This window comes from Rutilus rutilus (genome assembly GCF_951802725.1).
Source record: "Rutilus rutilus genome assembly, chromosome: 7".
Classification (NCBI taxonomy): domain Eukaryota; kingdom Metazoa; phylum Chordata; class Actinopteri; order Cypriniformes; family Leuciscidae; genus Rutilus; species Rutilus rutilus.
In genome coordinates, this window is record NC_140221.1 from 28,702,267 (window position 1) to 28,722,204 (window position 19,938).

At 36.1% G+C, this 19,938-nt stretch overlaps 2 protein-coding genes across 4 annotated transcripts; both read left to right on the top strand.

Annotated features, from left to right (window-relative positions):
• Nucleotides 1-13: 13 nt before the first annotated feature.
• On the top strand, nucleotides 14-10,355 carry dab2 (DAB adaptor protein 2). Of its 3 annotated transcripts, XM_084414685.1 has the most exons (16): nucleotides 14-148; nucleotides 225-260; nucleotides 3,260-3,514; nucleotides 3,772-3,911; nucleotides 4,123-4,221; nucleotides 4,343-4,474; nucleotides 4,740-4,823; nucleotides 5,133-5,159; nucleotides 5,911-5,961; nucleotides 6,078-6,140; nucleotides 6,647-7,261; nucleotides 8,179-8,311; nucleotides 8,531-9,172; nucleotides 9,269-9,441; nucleotides 9,698-9,790; nucleotides 9,942-10,355. In XM_084414685.1, exons 3-15 carry the CDS (start codon nucleotides 3,382-3,384, stop codon nucleotides 9,770-9,772), a joined length of 2,367 nt encoding a protein of 788 aa, XP_084270811.1. In that variant the 5' UTR covers nucleotides 14-148; nucleotides 225-260; nucleotides 3,260-3,381; the 3' UTR covers nucleotides 9,773-9,790; nucleotides 9,942-10,355. The 3 variants fall into 3 exon arrangements, with proteins under 3 accessions (XP_084270811.1, XP_084270813.1, XP_084270812.1); XM_084414687.1 differs by lacking the exon at nucleotides 6,647-7,261 and having other exon boundaries at nucleotides 23-148; nucleotides 9,942-10,334; XM_084414686.1 differs by lacking the exon at nucleotides 6,647-7,261 and having other exon boundaries at nucleotides 123-260; nucleotides 9,942-10,334.
• A 509-nt stretch (nucleotides 10,356-10,864) lies between these two features.
• On the top strand, nucleotides 10,865-14,411 carry hspb15 (heat shock protein, alpha-crystallin-related, b15). Its single transcript, XM_084415017.1, has 3 exons — nucleotides 10,865-11,285; nucleotides 12,756-12,819; nucleotides 13,055-14,411. Exons 1-3 carry the CDS (start codon nucleotides 10,922-10,924, stop codon nucleotides 13,209-13,211), a joined length of 585 nt encoding a protein of 194 aa, XP_084271143.1. The 5' UTR covers nucleotides 10,865-10,921; the 3' UTR covers nucleotides 13,212-14,411.
• Nucleotides 14,412-19,938: the final 5,527 nt, after the last annotated feature.

Consider the following 19,938-nt stretch of genomic DNA (forward strand, 5'->3'; position numbering starts at 1 on the left):
TCAAGGTTAATCAATCAATGGTATTAGCATTGTTATAAAGGTCAAGACAAGGTGCGCGGTACCTGTGGGAGGCGCTCAAGTCTCCGCCAGTGTGGCACACGGTAGTGAGCGAGCAGTTTGAGGAGGAGGAGGACCGCCTGTCTGGAGAGTAAGAGTGGTTTGGGTTTTACACTCATTCAAACTGTCCACGGCGCTCATCAGCATTAATTTGAGTTTGTTCTCAGTTTTTCAGGTGTGGAGTTCAAGAATGCATCATTGCGGTAAGTTACAAAGGCTCTTGCGCGGCATCCTCTAGTGTTACCTGTGGCGTTTTGATAGTTGACTGTCATTTCAGAATGTGTTGGTATTTTACTTGATGGCATTATAAAGGAAACATTTCAATGAGAATATTTATTTATTTATTTATTTATTTATTTATTTATTTATTTATTTTTTTAAATGAAGTGACGACGTGATTTCAGGTGATTTTTGAATTTGACCACGTGTCATTTAAGAGCGTCAACTTTTTATATTTTTAACAAGTGAATTCTTTAAAAAGGAAAAGAAATCACATATATATATATATATATATATATATATATATATATATATATATATATATATTTTTTTTTTACACACACACAATTATGTGCTACATTTTAGTAGTCTACTACGTAGGCTAAATTATAGAAATAATAATTATTATAATACATATTAGTGTAGCCTAGTAAGCCTAACATACATTTTCTCAGGTATTGAAAAAGATGTGCTTTGATTACAGAATGTCACAACCAGGAAAAATTACAATCATGTTATAAATTGCCTTCCCAAGTTCATAGGTGTCATTTGCCTTTTTTTTTTTTTTTTTTTTACATTACGTGCTAATCAGCTATTAGGCTATTAATGTATTGGATATGTTGTGCATTGGCTAATGGGTAACTTGCATGCTTGTGATACTGCTGAGGTGGAATTTTGCCTCTGTTTATGAACACCTTGAACTGTTGCTGAATCCTCTGTTTTAATTAAACTTAACTGTTGTGACTTTTGGGTTCATTTAAGTTACTGAACAGCCAGGGCCATGAGACCAGTCCTCATTTGAGTATAAACAAGAAATTTATAGGAATTTAAATGTGTTCTGGTTTAAACCGAAGAATATTCCAGTCTCAGATATATGGACCTCACAAGTTCTCATAACAGTCAAAAAAAATAAAAAATAATTAGAATTCAGAGACCTCATTTTCTGAGCTTGTGTGGTCCTCCATCTTGTGTCTTATCTGGCTCATCTGAGTTAATGTGTAGATGGTCACAAGATTGTGTCTCTGAATATTCTCAGTTATTCAGGCTATCACAGAATTTCTGAAGCATCTGGGCATTCAGATGGAAAAATGTGTCCAAATTCTCTTGACTTATCAATGACATTTATGACTTTAATTGGGAAACTAAACTAAATCTACAAATTGGCTGGCAGAAGAAAGTTCTGTTTATTCTGGCAGAATTCTGTTGCCCTTCATAACCCATGTTTAAAAGTAACTTTTATACATGCACTTTCACAGCAAAAAAAAAAGTGTGCACTTTTTATCACCATTTTATTATGTGCTTGTCTGAGACAGCATGCAGATTACCTACTTGGGTGCTTGTAAAGCAGAAAACACTCATGATTGTGTGTCATCTTGCACAATAATCTTCATTTCGTTTACCACTCTTTTATGGTTGCTGTATTACAGGCTATTTTGCACTGTATGACCCTGGATAAGCAGTAATGAGAATTATCTTACAGCCATTCTGCCACTGTTTTCCGCTCCAGATAATCAAAACTCAGCTGATAAACTGTTCATATCTCTGCCTCTGTCAGCTGTTTAGTGTCATAAAACAATACTCCTCTACCAGTTAAGAGTTTTGTCATATTACTCTTGAAATGTACTCTATTTGCCAATTTACTTTTTCTGCATTCTCATTTATAGTGTGTGTACATAAATGTGTATTTCATCCCTAAGGCATGATAGTGGTTATTTTTTTTATTATATTATATTATATATTATATTTTTGCTGCTGTTAAAAGGTTAAAAAGATGCTCATGGTCATGACCTAATAACACTTTGGGTTAGTTATAAAACCTTAATGCTTTCATGATGGCAATTTTCTTTCATCTGTGTGGACATAATTGGAATGGACCCTGATATATTTTCTGGTCTAGTTTGTCATCTTGTCACTGCTTTGGGCTCCTGCTGCATTATGATTATGTAAACTCATAAGCTTGCGCTAAATATTGGTCATGACATATTCATGTAAGATAAGGAACAGATAATCTGAGTGCATCAGACAGATTTTCTTCTCAAATGTAAACCGGGGAAAATAATTCTGCCCCAAAACCAGTGCTGAAATGAGAACATTTGGGTAATACTGAGAATCATGGGATTGGAGACATGTTTTTAGGGCTGATGAGCTGCTGGAAAAGGATTAACAGGATTTAATTGCTCAACCTTTGGTCTGCCCACCTTTGCTCTCTTGCTTTTTCCTCTTTCTGCTGAAAAATACGCAGCTAAACATTATTGGCTGCTCATAAGGTATGTCTTTCAGACCATTTTATCTTCCTTCGTTGAATGACACCGTTTCAGTTTAACTGATCGATATCTGTGGAGATGTTTATCCATATGTTGGGGGATCTTGTATGAGTGGTGTGACTCTGTATCTTATGGTTGAGATGAGCAGCCTTTCCTTTAGTCTCTGAAATTAGTTCATGATGTTTACTTCATTATCCATTTTGTTTCTAAAGGTGACGTATTTTGGTTTGTTGATTTGAAAGTAGGCTACTTTTATTGGTCCTATGTTTAAATCAGGGAATTTGTTAATGTGTAGATTAGGCATAGAAATGAAGTGAGGGATTACTTTGTGTATTTGTTTTCCTGTATAAATCCTGTATTTCAGGAATGGGAAAACTGATTTGGCTTTTTATTTTATTTTTTGCCTACGAAGCAGGAAGTGTTTTTTTGCTTATGCCGTTTCCTCTCCTTCCTCTGCCTTTGTCACTAACAGAATCTATGGCCTAAGTTAAATTAGTTGGCAGAGGTTTAAGTTTCTTGATGTGTATGTGATGCCTTCTGAATTAAAACGATTTAGTTGCTTGTAGATGTAGACACATGGTTCTTGTTAAATATGAAAACTAAGCAAATGCATCATGAATAAAATAAATACTGGCCACATCATATTTCAATGTTTTCAACGATCAATTTCATTTGTTAATCCTTTCTCTTTTCTTTTTTTTTTTTTTTTTTTGGTCCAGGCGCAGTGCTGAGAATGTGTGCTTGCTGAATATCCTACCTCCGTCTGTCCTCTTGTTTTTTGTCTCTCGGCCTGGTTTTGTCCCATCTTTCGCTTCCATTCTTCTGTAACGAAGCACCCATCATGTCGCAACCACCTGATGCTGAGCCAATTACTGTGGTACCAGCAGAACCAGCATCAACCACTGAGCCAACATCTGCAACAACACCCACTGCACCCGTGACCAGAACTTCATTCTGGAGGGAAAGGAGAAAAAGTACAGTCTGGCCGCCTCTTATTTAAAAAAAAAAAAGTTTAAATGCGGTTGTTGCCTACAACATGTGTATGTGTATGTGTATGTGTATGTGTATGTGTATGTGTATGTGTATGTGTATGTGTATGTGTATGTGTATGTGTATGTGTATGTGTATGTGTATGTGTATGTGTATGTGTATGTGTATGTGTATGTGTATGTGTATGTGTATGTGTATGTGTATGTGTATGTGTATGTGTGCTTATCCTGTTCCTCCACAGTCCCAGAGAAGACAGACGAGTTCCTGCTCGCCAGGTTTCAGGGTGATGGAGTGAGATATAAAGCCAAGCTTATTGGCGTGGATGATGTCCCAGAAGCAAGAGGGGATAAAATGTGCCAGGATTCCATGATGAAACTAAAGGTGTATATTCAAGATGGCTTTATTTCTGTTGTTATATGAGATTAAGTCCTTTAGATCTTACAGTGTATTTTTAATGGCTTTCTTTTAATCTGATGATATTTAATAGTAGCAGGATTGGGTGTGCACAGTGTGACGACAGAATATTATTATATTCTGTTAATGGTGCAGTTATTATTGGAAGGAACTGTACTTTGCTTTTGTTTATGTACAGGGCATGGCAATAGCTGCTCGTTCTCAAGGCAAGCACAAGCAAAGAATATGGGTGAACATCTCTCTAACAGGAATCAAAATTGTTGATGAGAGAACTGGGGTGAGTAGTTTTGTAGATACTTAAGTTGATTTGTGAAATTAATTACTGCCTTGTCATGTCATAAAAATCTCCAATGACTTTATAGCATGCTCTTTCATATCTCTCACTCTCTCTCACTCAGGTGATTGAGCATGAACATGTGGTGAATAAGATCTCTTTCATTGCTCGTGATGTCACTGATAACCGGGCCTTTGGATACGTTTGCGGGGCAGAGGGACAGCACCAGTTTTTTGCTGTTAAAACATCTCAGCAGGTCAGTGTTCGTTCTTCAAACACAATTCATTATAAAATGTATATATTATAAATGTATACTTTTTTTATAAATATATATAAAATTAATGTATGTTGTGGGTTTGTCTGAGCAATGTTAAGAGTAAAGAGTTATTAATTTGCCATTCTTTTTGGTGTCACTTACAAAAGACACAATAAAAAAAAAAAATTACAATGTGGATGGAATGTTTTCCACAGTGTAAGCAGAGCACTCATGTATTCTTCTGTTGTCGATTCCTCTCTTACAGGCTGAGTCTCTGGTTATTGATTTGAAGGATCTGTTTCAACTAATCTTCAATATGAAGAAGAAAGAGCAGGAGGCTGCACTGAAGGTGATGTGACTATAATTTACTTTAAAAGGAATTTATTAGTTAAACTTTATTTAGAGTTTAAAATGAGGAATGAGTTTGGTATTACTGTACATATTTCATGCAGGAAGATTGTAGGCTTGTCTAGAGATTTGTATGTTGGTAAGCTAAGCTATTTTGAGTACTCAAGACTTTTGACAAATCAAGACAAACTGTGAAAGGTTTTGAAAAAACATGTTGTCTTCATAAACATTTTTAACCAGGGTTCCTATTGTTAGAATCCTTTTTTTTTTTTTTTTTTTTTTTTTTGACTGAAACTTTACTACTTTGCAGGGTGAAGGAAATGGCACTGTGATTGAGGTGGGTGTAAACCATTTTTGGGCAATATTTTATTTTAATGTAATCTTTCATCCATGTCTTAAAGGGTTAGTTCACCCAAAAATGATAATTCTGTCATTAATTACTCGCCCTCATGACGTTCCAAACCCGTAAGACCTTCGTTCATCTTTGAAACACTTAATGAAGATATTTTTGATGAAATCTAAGAGCTTTCTGTCCCTCCATCGACAGCAACGTAACAGAAACTTTCAGACTAACTACCTTCTCTAAAGAAAACTACCTTTTCTCTACCCAGAAAGGTAGTAAAAACATAACTACATTATTCAACAATCTCATTTCTTCTCGTCAGATCGTTGGCTCATTATTGGCCGACGCTGGTCAGCATCACACACGTGGCCAGCGCCAGCCAATAGTGAGCCTACATTCTGACGTAGAACCCAGAAGTGCTGCACTGTTTACACTACGTCAACAGAGTAGGAGTTAAAATAAGGATTATTTTGCACACAAAGTATTCTCGTCGCTTAATAAGGTTGAACCACTGTAGTTACATGGACTATTTTAACGATGTTTTTACGACCTTTCTGGGCCTTGAAAGTAGCAATGATTTTGCTGTCAATGAAGGGACAGAAAGCTCTCAGATTTCATCAAATATCTTAATTTGTGTCTTGAAGATGAACGAAGGTCTTACGGGTTTGGAACGACATGAGGGTGAGTAATTAATGACAGAATTTTCATTTTTGGGTGAACTAACCCTTTAATGTTTTGTCATCAGAATGGTGGTGATGTTTTACTCACCCTGGATGGCCAACAAAATGCTATAAAAGTAAGTGCTTGCAACTTCATACAAAATGGCAATTTCATACAAATTAGATGTGACCAAATGGACCTTGGAATCCTCAGAAAATAACCTAGAGGTGCCGTGTTTTGTGTTATTCTCAGACTGTAGAACAGATGGACCTTTTTGGCAATATGTCCACTCCACCTGACATTCACTCTCCTACGGTAATGACCATACAGTATACATTTTGCAGTCGATCTGCTGTTGACATGTTTTAAGTGGTTTATTAAATAATTCATTTTAGAAATATACCCATACTTTAGAATGAGCAAAGAGTTTGCCTCGATACATGTGTCTAGATTTCTTGTCTTTTATTTCTTCCCTAGACATAATTTTCTTTCCTTTTTAGTTCTAAACATACTAAAGTCTTTGCCAGTATCTTCTGTTAACGTCTACCACAGTCATCCATCATCCCTCTTTTCTCATTTAAGGGTCTCAAGCATTTGCTTTTTCATGACCAAATACTTTTTCACTGCTAAAAATGCTTTTGGGAAAGTCCCATTGGCCAGTAGATGGCACCCAAACCCATAAAATGGGAAAAGAGCACTTCAATAACTGGTGGTTAAGATGCCTCCTATGGAAACTTTCATGTTATATGATGCTATAACTACCTTACTATTTTTCTTTCAGTATGTTTCCTTTTTTTTTCTTTTTTTTTTTCTAAAACCAGCCTAAGAGTGTTCTGCTGCTTGACTTTGCTGTTGTGATTGGCAATCAAGAAAATCCTTTCATCTGCTACCCATCTCCTCTCTGCAATAAATCAGATGACAAACCGGTTTCATTCACATCAGATCTTTTCCCAACTCCTAGTTCTGATCCCTTCAGTGATGATCCCTTTTCTCCCGTGAATGATTTCACACAATCAGATTCCATGTTTTCTTCCAGTTACAAGTCAGATCTTTCTAGTTTCCTCTTAAATGGGCCAGACTTGCAGCAAAGCCTGAATAAAGACTGCTCTTCACACAGTCAGCAGTTTAATGGACTCTCCAGGGCCCAGTTGTCCCATGAAAGTCAAAATGCACAATTAAAGCAGCTTCCTTTAAGCGAACTGAACAGTGACTGCAATTCCCTCTTTAGCCAGAATCCTTTTTTGAGTACCTCAATGAAAAACCCATCTATTTTAAATGGGGTATCCAAATCAGGTCCTCTCTTGTGTAATGAATCAAGTAAATCAGTGGCATTGTTTCAAACCATCACGCCACCTTCTGTTCAAAATGGAGGCTTGATGGTCCTTTGCCCCCCACCCCAAAGTTTGAGGTCTGGATGCATGCGGAGGAGATGGAAGGTGAACATGTGGCAAGAGAAACCCCCTACAAAGCTCTCTGTCTCTATTACTTCACATACCATTGAGAGAAACTATAAGGACTGTGCTGTATCGCATAAATATCATTTAAACGTAATCAATATTTTAAAAAAGTATGCATCTTGTACTTAAATGTAAAGATGTTCACATTGTCTAAATGCATTGATGCTTGAGAAAGAATGGATGTTTAAATGATTGATTTTAAAAAGTCCTTGTAGTCTGTCTCGTACAACTCACTCACATCGATAGTTGGATTTATGGTTTAGGGGGAATTTTTTATTTATTTATTTATTTATTGCACGTTGGAAAAATTGGATGGAAACTGTCACATTATTAACTTGTGTTGAGGGACATGGCATTGTTGTCCATGTACTGTGTGTGTCTTAAACTGATTTATCTACTTTTTGCTGATAAGGAAAGCTACCAAGTTTTATGCTAATAGACTGGTCCTTTTTCTCTACTCAACTGTAGAAGCTAGATGCATCCATACAAAATGGTTCATTTTAAAGTTGTTGTTTTTTTCAAACCTAATTCAATTGTGGGTGTACACAACAATGTCATGAGAATCCCTGAAAGCAGTACTATGACTAACTGCATGCTTTGTACCTTAGTTTAATTGTGAAGGGGAAAAATTTGTTCACGTAAACCATCTACAGATATACTGTGTATGTGTATCAAACTTAGCTGCACCCCCCCCCCCCCCCCACACACAAACACACATTTTTTTTTTTTTTTTCAATGACAAAACGTTGGTGATAAAATTGGGCTCTTTCTCAGTGGCAGCATTATTCCACATATCATCCCTTTTTTTTTTTTTTTTTTTATTTTTTTTTTTTAGCACTGTAATTTTGCTTAATTGCAGAGTACTAAAAATTATTTTAAACATTGTTCTTCCACAGTCACCTGGAAATGACATGTTTGGAGCTGAACTCTTTGCTCCACCAACCCAGGAGTCTCAGTCCTCGAATCAGAATTCATCTATTCCAGTGGACTTATTCAACACCACACCTTCCTCCACCATCAATGCTCTTGGTATAATGCATGCTTCACTAGAATAACTAAAGGATTTTTTTTTTTCTCTCTCTCTCTCTCTCTGTATGAAGACCTATTTATACTGTGTGAGGGGAAAACTATCAAGTGTGATATTGTGGAGACAATGGTTTTGTTAAAACTAAATCTGCATTTATAGTGTAAATACACAGTAGGAGCATGATTGAGATTTAATTTTTTTTTCTTTTCTTTTTTCTGTAGGTTCATTGTCTCTGGGCCCTACTTCTGTTACTCAAACTCCTGGGACAGCTCCATCTCCATGGGGTCAAACACCCACAATGTTTCCTCCTCAGAGTGGTTTTCCTCAAGTAACGGTTCCAGGGCAACCAAATCCTTTTCCTCAACCATCTGCTTTTGGAGGCCTGCCTGCACCTGCATGGGGGCAGCAAGGAGCTTTGCCTTTTGGCCCATCAGCTGCCTCACAAGCCTGGGGTCAACCGGCAACCGCAGCACCTGTTGGGGCCTGGCCCACCGCTGGTCCTGCGGCCAGTCCTTTCCAAGCAAACCAATTTGCTCCCATGATGCCTCCTAATTCAATAATGGGTATGCAGCAGGGTGCAGTTGTTCCTCCTCGCCCTCCACCACGTCCTCCGGTGAAAGAAGAACCCCAAGTGGTCAAAAGTGCCTTTACAGCTTTGGACCCCCTTGGGGAGAAAGAGAAGAAGACTGGAAAAGACATGTTCAAAAATTTCCAGATGGTTAAGCCCCAGAAAGCAGAACAAGAACCTGGTCCAAACACCAATGGCTCATTTGACCAGTACTTTTCCAGTAAGGTTGGCCTGGCTCAGGAGGTGGCAGATCATGATGACTTTGACATAAACCAAATCTCCGTTAACTCAAATGGTACACATTTAATTATTAGCTGCTGCTTGTGATTTTAAGACATGCCGCACAGCGATTTTGCTAGTTTTGATCATTAGTTCCCAATCTTGTGTCCAGGGACTTCCAAACTTGCTCCCCAGCAGTCCCCTGCAACTGTTGCTGGTCTGACCCCGGTCCCAGCTGCAGGGCTTTTGGATGCTGCCTTCACTCCTAATCTAGTCCCTGCAGGCTCAAACCTTTTTGATGACACTTTTGGAACTGACCCTTTTGGAGCACCACCTATGAATACAGTATGTGCAGTTTTTTTTTTTTTTTTTTTAAAGATTATAATGTTAAACACTGACCATGGTTTTTATACTGTGTTTTTGGAATTGCAAATTTGTTGATTAAAAATTTATATATATATATATATATATATATATAATATACATATACATATACATATACATACATACATACATACATACATACATACATACATACATACATACATACATACATACATAAAAATGTGTTTCATTGGCTTTTTTTTTTTTTTTTTCACAGAGCACTCCAGCCACTCAGACTGCTGCCCTTGCAGATGCTTTTGGGGACCCATTTGGGGGAAATCCTTTTGCCTGAGAAACTTTAGCACTGCTGGTATGCAACTATAAATATTTCTTAATGTTTGGTTATACATAATCACATTTCTTAGAGATTTCAAGTGGCATGTTATGTCAATGCATTGCAAGGCTTTGTTTTATTAACATAAATGCACTGAAATAATTAGCTGTTCATATATTTATTTCAGTACACTCCCACTGATCCAGTACTGCTGAGCCAGAGAAACACACGCACTGTAGAGTTGCTATCAGCATTCTACTACATTGAAAAGAAATGTGCTCATGAAAACCTTTTTCTTGTATTCTGTTTGCATTCCCACTGTATATCTGATGTAGCCTCACTTTCTGTGCCTTTCTAACTGAACGCAGATCAGCCCATTTCAATTTCAAGTCACTCATGAAATAAGATGCACAGTGAAGTAGTTGAAGTAGGGTTCTTCTGTAGAGTGTAATGGAGAAGGAGAGAGAATAAAAGATGATCATGTTTGTGTAAATGATTTTTCTCTATGCAATTATCCTGAGCATTTATGACGAAGTAAATATGCTTAATTCTAATGATTTTTCATTAAAAAAAGTGAATGAATATCTGGCTTTGTTTTTGTTTTTCCCCTGTGTTAAAACATTTAAAGTAATAGTTTAGCTTCTTGCTTAATTTAGCATCAGGAAGGAGAATCTGAGCAATTATCAGTGTTATTTAATGTATAATAGAATATCTAACTCTAAATGTTGTTTACAGGACTGACAGGAATTCTCTAGAGCTTTGATAAAGACTGTGTAAGTACATACTATTGTACAACAGTGTTCGTTACCATGGTAAAAGAGAAAGCACTTAGATGTGACCAGACTACAGAGGCCATTAATGAAACAACACTATTGCCAGTGTGCCCATTGTCATGTGCCAAGAATTTGCCATTACCCCTTTTGTTCTATTAATACAGACAGGATGGCATCATTCTGTGTATGTCAGATTGTAACAGAGGTGAAAGATTTGCCAAGCCTCTTTGTTGACTTTTGGAACTGGATAATTTGGGATGAATGTTTACTAGACAAGAACAGTATAAAAGAAGTGTGTGACAACTTTCTGTAGCTTTTCGCAAGGCTGCATATCAGATTTACTTTTGCTATATCAGAGTAAGATATTCAAAGTGTTTAGAAATTAAGTTTAAAGATGCCTCGTCCTTTGTTTCACCGTAATGGTTGCTGGGACCCTCTTCAGGAGGGAACACAAAACCTTTTCAACCAAAACACCGACCTCCCCTGTTTCCTTGAGTCTGATGAGGTTAGCTGGATAGATTCAGCCAGGAAAAGATTAGGGACATCGACCTGGCCAGGATCTATGCGTTTACCTCTCTTCAGCTCTTTGTGCATGGAGATTCCTCCTAAATCATGTCTTGGACGTGAAGGACGGGATTCTGAATCTGTGTGTGAACAAATGAAAGGACAGCAAAACTGGAAAGTCTGTCTAGATGTCAGTCCATTTTCTCCAGAGGAGATAAGCATCAAAACCAAGGAGGGATATTTGGAGATAATGGGTATGATGACCTTGATATGTCTGTCTTTGGTCTATTTATAATGCACTGCATATTTGTTACATGCTAAAACGTTGAACTATGATTTACTCAATTTTTTTGGTGAAACATTTTTACACTAAAAAATTGAGAATTTTAAAGCTGTGAAATCAATGAAATTGAGTAAATGTAAGTAAAAAAAATTAAGTAAATCTGAGTAACTGCATCTGGTACACTGGTAACAAATAAAATTGAGTAGAACTAATTTAACATTTAAAAACCAATATGTATGAGTAATATTAACTGTTTTTATTAATGAGTAATGTTAACATTTCTTTTTATTTCCTTTAAACCTTTGTAAAATAGTATTCCATACAACCACCAGTAGGCTATACCTGACATTGGCCTTTATTGTCCATGAGTATGCAATACAGCATATTTTACAGTTTTAACATACAATATTGCCTACATTTAAACTAATTTAACAAACATTTTAGAAGTAAAAATTAAACATTTAAACATTCAGGTAGCCTAATTCAAGTGTAATCAATCAGTCTGTTATCCAATTTCCACCGGATCAGCGCTGGTTCTCGTGCTCTGCCAGTGAGACCGCCGTCCTGCGTTTAACTCAAAGCCGAAAGATACTGTGAGCGACTGACTCCATAACCTGCCAATAAACAAACAGTGCACAGTTCTGAGGACATTTTATCATCCAAATTAATTATTCATTATCATTAGGAATAAAGTGGTGTGCTTTATGCAAGGAGTTTCAATCACGCGAAAAGACAGGCTCGTTTAGGTGTCACATTATGCCTCTGTATGTTGTTTTGCATTAAATAAAATGATAAAATAAAACATACACAAATCTGAATTTCACAGAGGAAATGCACCAATTATGTGACGCTGAGAAGAGAAGAACTGTTCTGGACTGAAGAGAGAATTCAAACAGCCCGCGCTCACTCAACCGTTGAGTTGTCATCACGTCAGAGGGTGGGAGCCGGAGGGGTGCATTGTTTTAATTGAGTAAACTTACTCAATTTATTAAGAGTGTATTAAATATATGAATAATATTTATTTGAATAAAGTAATATTTTTGTTTCTTGAAACAGATCAGTTTAATTCTCCATTCTCAAATATTTTGATAGAAATTTCACAAATATTAAGTGTAGCCTATTATAAATAAATAATTGGTTAGTCAAATACTAAATCCTTTTACTGAAAAAAAATTAAGTATAACTGTACATTTTAGATAAAATGAACTGTTGAATTTTTTTTTGTCAATTATTTTGGTATGTTTAACTCACACAATCAAGAAAACGATAATTCAGAGATTTTATTAAGTTAATAAAGTTAAATATTACTGTAATATTTACTAAGCCACAGAATAATTTTTATAGAGTGTACTAAAAATACACATACAACAACCACATTCTGCAAATCACATTTCATTCAGATGGCATAGGCATGTTCTTTAATATCTGTTTTCATTCATAGGTAATCACGAGGAAAGGCATGATAATCACAGATTGATCTCAAGAAGCTTTACAAGAAAATACAAGTAAGGGAGCTTTTGTTTTATTTATTTTCTTGTTGATTTGTGTTCTCAAGCTACCTCATACTGTATTTTAAAATGAAAATAATTACAAAAATGATTTCTCCAAGCTGAACCTAACCGGAAATTATGCTGTTTTTAATACTGTATTTTTGCATCACATAATTCAGCTTTACATAATGTAGGGTGTTACTCCATCATTACTCATGGCTGGTTTCATTTTCCTTGTGTAATTCATTAGGCTTCCAGCTGACTTAGACCTAAAACTGATCAAGTCCATGCTGTCTCCAGATGGTATTCTCTCAGTTGAGGTCCCATTACCTGGCTCTAACACCAGTCTTCCTGGAGAGATTGTCATCCCTATTCACATGATGGACAAGCAGTTGCCTGCAAAGTAGTAACTTAGTTACTGGTTCATATGCCCAATAAAAGTATTGAATGTGTTTTCCTAACCTTTTGTTTTTGATGGTTAACCAAGCATTTGTAAATACTGGTGTTGCAAGATAATATTTATCATATTTTGAACCATTACCAAATGACAAACATGTGTAACTGGCTAAATAGATAAGTTACTTTGGTTTAAATTATTTGACCATTATGCAATACATAATTTGTGCTTCATATTAATTCTTCTAAGATCATCAATCCTATTACCAGTAAGTACTGACAGACTAAAGATAGATCAGACCAGTTCACTCTTTTTCAGGCTGGAATAAAAATGTTTGAAAAGGGTTTCATACTGAGGCTGGTGTCATATAATGCCAGGACAATCTGTTTGTTACACTAAATGTGTAACAATAAACAATACAATCATGTAAATATATTTAACAAGAGGAGGACACTGAAATGGTGATCTCTAATCAATAATTAGGTTAGGATAACTAACTCTCAGCATCATGCAGCCGAGTAGAGCTTCATGTCACATCCTATAGATGGTGCTATTTAACCTCTTCCACTCCAAGGCATATTTTGGAATTCCACCTGAATTTAACACACCCAAGTTTAAATATTCACCCTACACACATACAGTGTAGGAAATTAAAAAAACTGGTGTCATTGTATAGAAAACCCTTCAAATGTACTAAATCAGATTGCAAAACTTAATAAAAAGCATTGTATGTGTTTAAAATATTATGATAAACAAAAAATAGGCCATTTTTATTTATTTTTTCCCCAGAATCCTGTCTTTGAAAGTCTGTGATTCAGGTACTGTTTGCTCTGGAGACCTGCTGATTATATTGTTTGATTCCACTAGGTGCCAGTATCCCCCCCCCCAAAAAAATACTTTTTCTTTATCAAATTCTGAGCTAGAGTTATTCAAATGTAACCGAAGGGAGGCAAAGTGTCATTTTAGCGCCTATATGTGTCCTACAAAGGTCCTACATAAGTTTTTACAAAGGACATTACCCCAAAAATCCTACTTTTAATATATGCTAAAGTACTTTACTTGATTATTGATAGATTTTCTTCATTTTCATTCAGGTTTAATCTTTAAACACAATATTCAAAATGGCAGACTACTATTAAAACAGACCACTTGTACAAATTGAAAACATAAATAGAAATATGAGGGTGGGTGTGGGGGTCTCAGGCCCATCTCTCAGATGTGTCTCGGCTGTAACACAAAGTAAATTGTTTTTATTACACACAAACTGGTTGTTTGCATGGTTATACATACATAAATACACACACATATATATATATATATATATATATATATATATATATATATATATATATATATATATATATATGCATCAAAATTAGGCAAATTACTTAATTTTATTCAAGTCTGATTTTATTCAAATACTGAATATGCAACTCATGTTTGCTAATAAAACATAAATGCTAAATCAAGTTTCTACATATTCTGTCAAGAAACAATTAGTTGGCTCAGTTGCTGTACTTTTCAATTTCAAAATAAAAATTCTAAAATACTTATCAGCATTATAAATGCAGTAATAAATGAACTTACCCGTCAAATCCAGCGCCTCTAAATTACTTCAGAGTCATTACTAGTCGCTGCATGATGCATCGTCACTTTCTCGTTCAAGCTCTTCTAATATCATTCAACGTAAGATAACACCTTTTTTGCTGCTTTTCCCTCTCCAGATGCCATTTTAAAATCTAAAACGCTCACAAAATACAAATGAAGAGTTCAGATGCAAAAGTCTCTAAGTGCCATCTGAAATTTTCTTCTAGAATGATAATTTTTTATCAACCTCGGATATTTAAGTTCAGTAATTTCAATTAAATGACAATTAATAGGTAATCTTCACTGCCATTTAAGTGAAATTACTGAACTTAAATATCCAGGGTTGATAAAAAGTATCATTCTAGAAGAAAATTTCAGATGGCACTTAGAGGCTTTTGCATCTGAACTCTTCAAATATACCCTCAATTCTTCCCTCACTCGTCTCTGTCACTGCCAATCACTTGTCAGCACTGAAGCGCCTCTCACCAACAACGTCGTGATCCCGCCCATCTGCTCCACTGATTCGTCGGCTGTTTCAGCATCTGACTGGACTAGATACATGATTGACATGTGATTGGAAAGCTGACATCCTCAGCTTTTAACACGTGCCTGATATGTATATCATGGTCATGATTAGAGGACGCTTGCACGTTTTGATGATGATGTGTAGATCATGTGTTTCTCCGGTCGAGCGCGTTTTGTGTTCTGGACATCCGCTTTATTATTTACCAAGACGAGCTTACAGAAAAGTACACATGGGCTCATTCGAAAGAAAACATCCTAAGGTAAACGATGATATAGAGTTTGTGGCTGATTTTAGCTTAGAGCACCTGTAATCGATGTAGAAATGAGACGTTTGTCTTTGTTTTTTCACAGAAATCATATTTCACTGCGCGATTCTTTTGAAGATAATTTGAACTATGATGTTAAAACAATAAAACAAACTACACAGTCACATTCCTGAGAATGAGAGCTTTCTTTTGATTTATGACTTTTCTGTTTTGTGAAAAAAATAATATTTATATTTCTGCATTGCTATTTGGGGGAGGAGCGATTTTGTGACGATTGTATTTTTAAGCTTTATATTAATTCTTTGTGTTCCATATACACAAATGTCATTATGTTCTGTGTAAGGATGAGATTTTAAGATTTAAAATGATACCATATATGGGGTGATAGTATCTCCAGAAACCTTAAAAAATTAAGTTTAAATATAATGAAGTAGCTCTAGGCCCCGCCCCGCCCCGCCCCGCCCACGGGCACGTAACGTTAGAGTGGAAGAGGTTAAAGTCATAGAGTTCACACCAGATTCTGTGTACTGAACTTCCCACAAGCACACTGTGCAGCAGGTCGTGGCAGCTGTGAAACCCAAAGCCTTCCTTCTTTGGTCCTTCTTGGAGACTATCAAAAGTACGGAGAGAGGTTTCTTCTTACCTCTACAGTTGTACCTTGACTATTTTTGGATGTGTTCCATAGCTTTCATTACATTGGTCAGGAGCAGTAATCAAGTGACATGTCTCAGTTACACTTCATGGTAAAAACAGCAACATGTTCCCAAATGTATTTTGGTATTGTCAGTATTTTGTTCTATTATCTTTGTATGATTCAAATATTTCTCTAACATGAGTTGGCCAGAGGATGTGTCCTCTGTTACTTATAGAATGGAGTGCCAATTCAGCATCCATAAAATGACTAAATACTTTAAAATATAAGATGTATGTTGCTGACAGACAATCAAGCATCTACCCCATGCTATAAATCTTCACAAGAGCTCCATTGGAAACGTTTACCATACGATGTGTTTTCCTGAGTTTCTTGATTTCTGACTATGAATTTTATTTTGAAATGATTCCAAAGAGTTAACTAAAGACTTTAATGTTCATTAGGTTGTATTAGACTCTGACCTGTATATAGTGTGCAAGTGTGCAAAGAACACACATAATTTATCTATATCCATATCTGGCAGAATTTAATTAGTTGCTTAAGGCACAAACAAGTCATTCATACAAGTTGTCAAAGGATCAGTATGTGCGCAAATAGATTTGACAAAATCAAATGTCAATATATGTTAAAAATCAATCAGTGTAAACAGCTATTAAAAACTTATTTATCTATTTCTTGCATCAGTAAGTCAATTAAGACCAATGAATGTGCCATCAGTTTATACAGAGTCTGAGTCTATTAAAATGCTTATGATGACTGTTGTTAGTGCATGCCAGATTAAATTGTGGGTTGGAACTAAGCCTGTAAATATACACCATACAACACCTCGGCAAGTGGACCTGCCACTTGGCACCGTCATTTAACTTACTGAGTGCACACATGGTGGACATGCCAAAAATACAGCACAGGGAATCTCCAATTACATTACAAGCCTTAAGCTATTCAGGAGGAAGGATGGTGTTGAAATAGTGAGAAGGTCATCGAGCTCCACAGTGGCCACTCGCCACTGTCTGTGGAATGAACGTGTAATGAGCAAATGAAGATTTACAGCTCAATAAATGTTTCATTTGTCAACATCTTCACATTTCAATGTTGCACAACATAAATGTGTGAGCATAAAGGAACAGGTTTGCTCAGGAATACATCTGTTATTCACATTTAGCGTTTTCTGATGTATTGATGAAGCTTGTTAAAAAAAAAAAAAAAAAAGATCTTGAATGTTGGTCTTGGAAAATGAATCTTGTCCTTTCCAAAGATTGTTAATAACATATAAAGTATGAGGAGACTGATGGTTTCAGGGCAGAAATTCAAATAATTGCAATTAAATATATTTTTTCATGATCACCATTGGAAGTAATTAAAACAGTTTTACTTTACAGAATGTGCAATGTAATGCTGTAAAACTTCCATTTTGGTTGCCTTTTAATTTGATTGTCTATCTTGGCTTGTATCTCTTTTACTCACTTGCCTAACCTACTAAAAGCCATGCATGCTAAGAATGTGCAGGCTCAGTACTACACTCATTTGCCCTGCTGTAAAAAATTTGCCCTGCTGTGGCAAATGTTATGCTAGTATTGATGTCTGTTCTTGAGTGAATGATGTTTTTGATTGAATGTTTGAGGTGATATTGCAATATTGTTAATATCTAATATATCACGTGAAGCATGATTGTTGACACTTTAGACAAACTTAATGTATTTTTCCATTATATAACAATATATCAACTAATATAGTGGGGGGGGGGGGGGGGGGGGGGGGGTACATAGAGTACATTGTATAGTTATACTGATAAATTGTTGATGAATGTAACATGCTTCCAGTTTGACAGAGGCTTCTGATGTTTGAACGTTAAAGGGGTGGTTGAATATGATTTCACTTTTCTAACTTTAGTTTTTGTGTAATGTTGCTGTTTGAGCATAAACAACATCTGCAAAGTTACAACGCTCAAAGTTCTAAGCAAAGGAAGATATTAGCTTTTAAAGAAATAGTTTTTTAAAGGACTACAACAAATGCAGTCCATGTTGAGAAGAGGAAGAGTTGTTGTAGTAGAGCACATTTGTGAGTCTGCTCAAGCTGTCGCATCCGTTTTTTCACTTTTTGCTGTTGCATTCTACATGTTGACTTCTTCTTGAGTCTCTTCATCATTGTCCGACTCCAGTTTAAACATAAAAGGCAGAACAGTTTCTGACCTCTTGAAGCTCCGTCCTCTGTGCCGGGAGCAGAAGCTCATTTGCATTTAAAGGGTAACCAACTGTAAAGTGTTCATGTAGGTGTCATGATGCACACTTTTTAGATAGTTGATATTACAATAAATATGAGCTCATGTGGTACTGAAAAAATAGCAATATGTAGGCCTACACATGATTTGACAGTTTATTTTATTAAATATCAAAAATCAAAAAGTGTGCATCATGTCTGGCACCTACATGAACACTTTACAGTTGGTTTTATGATTGTAAGTCATTCTCTTCAAATGCTATTGAAGTTAGAAACGTGTGTACCAATGTCATATGTAACTTTCGAGATGGTCCCTAAATGTGCGACTATCCAGTGTCAGGCGAATATATGCCAGTATATCACTGGGAAACGCTTAGCGTGAAACTTTGCGCGTTACGTTCATATTCTAGTCCATCTGCTTGCTTGCAGCCTATTAATATAGCCTAACGTTAGCAGCTACATCCCCTATAAGGTGGGAGTTTGGTCTTTTATATCACTGTATTTTGTCCATTGAGTTACTTTGAGTGTCCTGAGACCGCAGGGGAATCCTGGAGAGTGACATATTGAGGGAATCCCCAGTTCTGCAGCACAGTGCTGCAATATAAAGTTAAGAAAACTAAACAACCGAGAGAAATATGTCTAACGTTACTACCTCAGATTTAACGTTTGATCTGTACATCAGCATCGGGGAATAACATAATCTCGGTCACGACAGAGAAAGCTGTGCAAAACTTACATGTTACACAAAGTAACAGTGAAGACTTAAGTGTAAACACAGCTTTGTGTCTTTATCAGCTTTTCCATATGATAATCATCACAATTCATCGCCATGATAATAAGTCTCTCACCCGTTGCTATAGTTTTCTTCGTCAACAGCCGCTTGCAACCCCTGCTGGTGAGGCCGACTAACAGCTATGGAGATCATCAATCGGCAATCTACTGATATTCCTGCCGTTCCCGGATGCCAAATGTTGAATTTTCTGTCGAATTTGAACCACTGAATTTGTGGAAGCGAATTTGTAAAGTGAAATAAAATGGAACGAAAATTGCCGGTCGAATATTATAGGTTGTATTTTTAATCAGAATTAACATTTTGGAAGTGAAATCAGAAAGGTTATTATGGATTATTGAATTTTTAATAATGAAAACGTGTGTGAAATGTTTTGAATTGAAATATCCACAGCTTAAATATACAACCATGTTGAATTTCAGCCCATAAAAATGCAAGCCCTGAAAATACAATGCATTAAAATGCAAGCAGGGTTAATGCAAAGCATATTTTTTCGAGTAGTGCCATTCAACAAACTTTTTTGTTTCAAAAACATTTGTCATTATTTTACTTCCATACTTATGTTACATCTTGTAAAAAGGGGCATTATACCACCCCTTTAAGTCTAACATTTTCCAACATTTTCTCTGGCCAACAAAAACAACAACCCCACGTTTGACACTACCATTGCCATATCACTGTCAACATCTCTAGGTCTCTC